Below are 6,741 nucleotides of genomic sequence, written 5' to 3'. Positions count from 1 at the left end.
CATAAATATATTCAGATGCTATTATGACACCCAAAAATTAGTGAAACTAGCTCCTGTGAGAGTGGAATTTTCGGAGAAGAAAGAAGGGTAGAAGAAGTGAGAGTGAGGAATGTGGGTTTACTTTTGCTGGCGAAGGGTTTTTATAGCCTAGCCGTTGTCCCAATTCGTGTGCAGTACACACAAATTTGTGACATTTCGTGTGCGGTACAGGAGAGATGGATTCTAAACTCAGCCGTACACCCATTTCGCTTATGCCTGCCGTGAATTCCTCCTTCCATTTCGCTGCTGCCCTCATGGAAATGGGATATCCATTTCGTGTGTGGTTGGCATGACATGGATTGCCCATTTCGTGGGCACCATAATTGAAATGGAGTTCATTTTCATTTCACGGGCAGAGGCCACAAACTGACAATGCGCATTTACAGAAAGATTTCCAGCCATGCGCATTTTGGGAATTAATGTTTTTTAGATGCGCATTTAGGTAAAAAAGCCTTGAAATTCCTTTCTCTCTTGATCTAATCAAATAGGACCATTCTAAAATGTTTCAATAATTATTTGGAACATTATAACTGTTCTAAGTCTAAAAAATAAAAATATTTTACTTAATATATGAATTATTTATTTATCTAGTATAAAAAGACATTTTTGACCAATAAAAAAAATGATAGTTACTACAAGGCTATCTCTAATAATAAGATAAATATGTCCACAATATTGTTATAATTTTGTAAAGTTCTTAAATGTTTTTATTTAAAATTTTAAACTAATATCAAATTAAGATCATTTTTATTTTTTATAATACTTATCATTTATTATTTATTTATAATCAATTTTATACCATAATAATTAATATTTTAATGTATATATTCATTATTTCAAACATTTCTTACCAAATAATTCATTATTCCAAAATTGATGAAGATTTAGTTTGAACTTGGGACTTTTATGTACCTGCATGCTTTCCTTGCCATTAAGCTATGTTATTCCTTAATATTTTAAATGCTCATTATTAATTATATAGTAAAAATGTACAATAATTTTTTTATATATTATTTTAATTTTATACTCACTTATATTTAAATTAATTATATTTTTTACTATTCATAATTATTAATATAAATATAATTAAATATGTATAAATAAAAATAACAAATATTTTTATTAATTACAATATAATTATTTGTTTACGATTACATGATAGTTATTAATATTATTTTTTAATAAATACATATAATATATATGGGTCGTGTTAGTGTACAGATCAAAGTTGATATAGATATACAGATTTGTTTTGACTTAGTTTTAGATGTTGACACGTGTTGTTCCTTTCTTGCAGCATGTAGCTGGCTCAGTGGAGGGGGCGTGAGCTCATGGAAGGTGGGATGGAGCCGGCTTGGTGGGGGTGTAGTTGAACGGGGTTTTGATCGTCTCGCGTTCCGTTGGAGGGAGGCTGGCGACATGGGCCTTGTTTGGGGCCAAAAAACCAAAAAAGGTTGGAACCCAGCCTTTGGGTCTTGGCTTCAACCATCTGATAACATTGAAGGAAGCCCTAAGTGCAGTGAGGAGGACCGACGTCGCTGTTGTTGTTGCTGCCGCTCGTGTCGGTGGCGCGCGGGATCCGCTCGTGGTCAAATTGGTCCGAGGCGGTGAAGGTGCTGGCCCACTGCGCGAGGCCCTAGTTTCATCGTGGTAGGTGTGGAGTTGAGGAACAGCGAGTCGTCATCCTGGTAAGTAAGGAGCTGCGTGGTCCCTATCCTCATTCATCCTTCATAATTACCCTTTAATAATGGGCAATGGTATAGGATTAACCAGATCGTGAATGGTGTCATGTTCTTTGTTGTGTTAGTGTATAAGTGAGAAAATACAGTAGATAGAAAATTAGTTAAGAGAAGTGATATTTTGATGCTGGGGTAAATAATTTTTTAATCCAATTGTAAGAGTAATTAATTTTGTTGGAAAAATATATGTTGCAGGAGGCAAAGAAAACAACGAACAAGTGCTGTAATTAGAAGCTAAACAACTATAGAGTACTTAGTTTGGTGTTATGGATGATGATTCTTGGTTTTGAAAATGGTTAGACTAATATTAATAGAAAATATTGTTCCTACTAACATTTTTCACTTTTAAGGTTACCATCCCAATTAAAATTCACCATATAGCTCATACTGAATACTGATGCTTTTACATTTCTACAATGATATGATTATATAAAGAAGTGATTTTCCATTCCATCAATTTGACTAGATTGTTATCCATTTAGTTACTCTCTTAACTTCCTCATCCATTATTACATAGAGGTGTATGTATGAAATTGTCACATGTGAGGTAAATAAAGGAAACAGCTAGCTGCCTCAAAAGATATACAAATGTCCCTGCTTACCAATATTGAATTGAATTTCCAATTCTTCACCTTACATTGTATTTTTCTACTGCTGTGTAGTTTTCATTTAATTTAGTTCAATCAAAGACGTTATTTATTACTCTGGGAATTGATTGGATGGTAGGCAGGATAAGGAAGGTTAGATTTTTTGTTTCATGCCATGTATGGGATTCACAATGAAGCTTGTATAGGAGGTATAGTAAGATGTTCAACAGGTTGTATATTATAATACATGTTATTGGTTAAAGTATGTTAATTCCTGTGGTAATGAGGTGGAGAGGGTGCTCCACCCCGTCGTTAATAGGTGTGACGAGAACCGCTTTGTCCCGAACCAAGGCTGTAGCTTGTTAGTATTTTTGTTGATGTTATTAGTTAAGAATAGTTACAATTGATGAGCTATGGTGAGGGTGGTAACACCTCTATGAACCATGTTTTGCACTGAACCCAGAAACAGCTGAATTAATTTTACTGTTAAGAAAGAGAGTTGATGGTAGCTAATTTGTCGATTGGTTAGTTATGCGCTTAAATTTTTTTTCTTTTGCTGTGAAGGTGTGGTTGGATTCACCAGTTATTAACGTTGTATTGTATTATAATGAGTTGCTTTTCGTCAATTTGAAATAGTCCTTGTTGAATTGTATGTTAAAATAGATTCAATGCAGTGGTTGTATACCTTATTTATGGAAGTGAATATTTCCTTCGTTGTATATTTGTGGTTCTAGTTTTTAGTGTATATCTGCTGCGATCATGACTTGCATTTATTTTATTTGTATGGATTCAGGGTAGAACGTTGCACAACGTTGGCCGATGGAGTTCAACCGTATCTTCGACAGTGAGGGTCAAGACTCGGATGGGGACAGTTCAGATGATTGTTCTGGACATTATCATGGTACTGACGAAGAATACGATGAAGAGGAGGGTTTTGAGGCCCAATGTGGTCCCAAAGCGAGGGAAAAAGGTGTTGGTGATGGGGTCAATTGTAGGGGGTCTGGCAGTGCAAGTGAGGAGGCAGGCGGCATGCCAAGCCGGCAAGTCTTCGCGGATGACTTCCTGGGCAGAGAGTTTGCAACCGAGGAGGATGCTTACGCTGCGTACAAGGAGTTTGCCAGAGTCAGGGGTTTTGGAGTTCGGAAGGGAGATGTAGCTCGGGTTAATGGGGTTTTGGTCAGAAGAGACTTTTTTTGCCATCGACAAGGGACAAGACATCCCAAGCACTACGACCGTCCTGAGCGAGTAAGGGAGGAGAGGCTCGAGAGCCGGACGGATTGTAAGGCAAAGTTAAAGATTTACTACGATGTGCAACACAGCGTTTGGAAGGTGAGAACCATCATGGACGAGCACAACCACGAGCTTGCCCCGGCGATGTTCACACATCTCCTCCCCAGTCACCGGAAGATGAGTGACGGCGATAAGGCACAAGTGGATAGTTTCAAACAGTTTGGGATTGCAACATCAAAAATAATGGCTTACATGGCTGGGCAGTCTGGTGGATATGGCATGCTTCGATTTACGAAGAGGAATTTGTATAATTATGTTCATCGGCAAAGGGTTGCGCGAATATGTGATGGTGATGCAGCAGCAACTATCAGTTACTTGGAAGGGAAGGCGAATGCAGACATGATGACGGTCGCACGCTACACACGGACTGAAGAGAATCGTTTGGGTAGCCTATTTTGGGTGGATGGTGAGATGATGTCGGATTATCAGGTCTTTGGTGATGTCCTGGCATTTGATTCCACGTATCGTTCTAACAAGTACAGGAAGCCGCTGGTGGTTTTCTCTGGTTCAAACCACCACAGACAGACATGCATATTCGGGTTCGCGCTACTGGAGGATGAAGAGGTTCGAACTTACCGGTGGGTGTTGTTGAACCTGTTGGATGTTATGGGACAGAAGAAGCACTGTGTAGTGGTGACGGATGGGGACAAGGCGATGCGTACTGCAATTGCGGAGGTGATGCCAAGCGCGACGCATAGGCTGTGCGGGTGGCACCTGGAGAAGAACTGCGTTCAAAGGGTTAAGGACACAGAATTCCGCAAGGTTTTTAAGAAAGCTTTGTATGCAAATTTTGAAATCGACGACTTTGAGGAGTATTGGAAGACATCGGTTGAGTCGCTCGGCCTACTTGATAATATTTGGGTTCAAAGCACATATGAAACCAGAGAAAGCTGGGCAACGGCCTACCTAAGGGGCACCTTCTGTGCGAGATACAGGACTACTTCAAGATGTGAAGGCATAAATGCTTTTATTAAGGGATTTCTTAAATCGACTGATAGCATTTTGGAGCTCGTACACAGTTTAGATCAGGTTGTAAAAGATTATCGTAATAATGAAGTAACAGCCCAATTCTATTCCACGTGTTATACTCCGGTGCTAACGACCGGCCTTGATTCGATCGAGCTGTTTGCCTCAAAGGTGTATACACGAGCAGTTTTCAGAGAAGTAAAGAAACAGATCAAGGGCGTTGCTACGTTACTGTTTCGGGGCAAGGATAGCATTTGCACCACTAGTGTATACCAATTTTTGAAGATGGGAAAACCTAAGAAAACACACAAGGTGTTGTATGATCCGAACGAGGAAAAGATTGAGTGTGAGTGTTCAATGTGGAACAGTGAGGGAATTCCATGTAGTCACATCTTCTGTGTGATGAAGTACGAGGGTTTGGAACAAATCCCGGAGAGCCTTATTTTGAGCAGGTGGTGCAAGGATGCAAAGGACTGGCGGTCGAAACCATCCCAAGTTACAGATAGCCATCAAGGACGCTTGCTTCGATATGGTGCCCTTACCGGGCTGATGAGTTTGGTTGCTAAACTTGGCTCTGAAGATGCCGAGGAGTTTGTGGTGGCTAGGGATGGCATTGCCAACCTCGCGGAGGAACTTCAACGAAGAGCGTACGATCGGGTCGGAAGCCAACTTGGGCTGTCGTCGCTGTCGGCACTCAATGACCCACTGGTTGCAAAAACAAAGGGGGCTCCGAGAAAGGGCAAGGAACCGGAACCGGAACCGGGCACACAATCTGAGGTTCCAACGAAGCGACGACGTTGTACAAGCTGTGGGGTTCCTGGTCATACAAAAAGGACATGCAGCTGGCGTCGCGAGCATCGCGGGGCCGGCACTGAGGGTGGAAAGGTCCCAGGTTGCGTGGAGTGCTCCTCTGATGTCCGTAGTTTCCCGTCCGCAACTGCGAAGGTAAAGTTTTCAGGGAAATTCGATGTTAGTGTGCGAGTTATACCCTATTCTGAGCCACCTAAGCTAGGAAACTGTTAACGATGACACCATACGATAGACCAAAACTTAATAGAATTATTTGCATTATAAAAAAAATGGTTAAGTAGGTTGATGAGGCTGTTGGTCATGCATTAGCGCGATGTATTTGGTTCGTAATAGATGTTTCATGATAGTTCAATTCCAGTGATGCATTGCATGCATGAGAAATGGGTTATAGCTGCATTTTGGTGAGTTATATGACTGTTGTATGCAGGTGTGGGAGGCGATTAATTCCGACACCGGCGACAACGGCCGCACCGCTCCAACCCGTGCTGAGGGTGCAGAAATGACGTCCAATCATGGCTGTAGTCGTACGGCTTGCAACCCCCTAATGGGTGTTGGGGGTGGGGGGACAAACATCTTTCTCGGCGGGCAACACATTGAACAGTTCTTTGCTTCGCAAGGTTGCTCGGTCAAAAAAGGAGAGTCTCATGGAACCGCTGCCAGCCCAAGTATGTCTAATCCGACAAGGCACACAAACGACGAACTGTTCGAGCATTGGCTTTCACAGGTAGATGTGGAAAAACTTGTGGTTTGTGTTAAGTTGAGTAATTTTCCCCTATTATGTTTTTATATTAAGTTGCATGGATTGTTGATGGACTGTGCTGGTTTTGACGCCGTGAATAGAATGCTGCGGGAAGGCCCTCGTCCAGCAGAAGGCATGGGTGGACATAGATGCAGTGACATGGCTGTTGAGAAGAAACAGGCATGAGCAATTTGGCTTGCATTAGGCAGCACCATAACACTGGGATAAGCATGTTGATGGGGTCACATTTTTCTTATTATACTCAGAGGACTCTAGTGGGCATGCCTATTGGTGACTTGGGGTTGTAATATTTCGGTGTAAATTCAATGATCACTTGTGCAGTAGCTAGTTATTAGGGGAGGACATGTGGTTGTGAACCTATGAGGTCTACTAGTACTGTAACACTTCTCTGTGTAATAGAGATGTCCATGAATTTGTATTATGATTAATGAGCTGTTCTCTGTTCCTAATTTGTGAGGTGTTGATGGCATGAAAATGATAGAAACACGTGCTGAAATAGCTACTAAGAACCATGAATCTGCAGGGACGGATACATGTCCACTGGGGTGGG

At 41.3% G+C, this 6,741-nt stretch overlaps 1 protein-coding gene across 2 annotated transcripts; it reads left to right on the top strand.

Annotated features, from left to right (window-relative positions):
• The first annotated feature begins 1,251 nt into the window (after positions 1-1,251).
• On the top strand, positions 1,252-6,640 carry LOC112728449 (protein FAR1-RELATED SEQUENCE 5). Of its 2 annotated transcripts, none has more exons than XM_025778583.3 (4): positions 1,252-1,727; positions 3,159-5,566; positions 5,859-6,155; positions 6,272-6,640. In XM_025778583.3, exons 2-4 carry the CDS (start codon positions 3,185-3,187, stop codon positions 6,317-6,319), a joined length of 2,727 nt encoding a protein of 908 aa, XP_025634368.1. In that variant the 5' UTR covers positions 1,252-1,727; positions 3,159-3,184; the 3' UTR covers positions 6,320-6,640. The 2 variants fall into 2 exon arrangements, with proteins under 2 accessions (XP_025634368.1, XP_025634370.1); XM_025778585.2 differs by having other exon boundaries at positions 1,341-1,731.
• The last annotated feature ends 101 nt before the right edge of the window (positions 6,641-6,741 follow it).

Source organism: Arachis hypogaea, chromosome 12 (assembly GCF_003086295.3).
Source record: "Arachis hypogaea cultivar Tifrunner chromosome 12, arahy.Tifrunner.gnm2.J5K5, whole genome shotgun sequence".
Taxonomy (NCBI): domain Eukaryota; kingdom Viridiplantae; phylum Streptophyta; class Magnoliopsida; order Fabales; family Fabaceae; genus Arachis; species Arachis hypogaea.
Note: the sequence above shows the minus strand (reverse complement) of the source record. Positions and strands in the feature narration are given on the sequence as shown.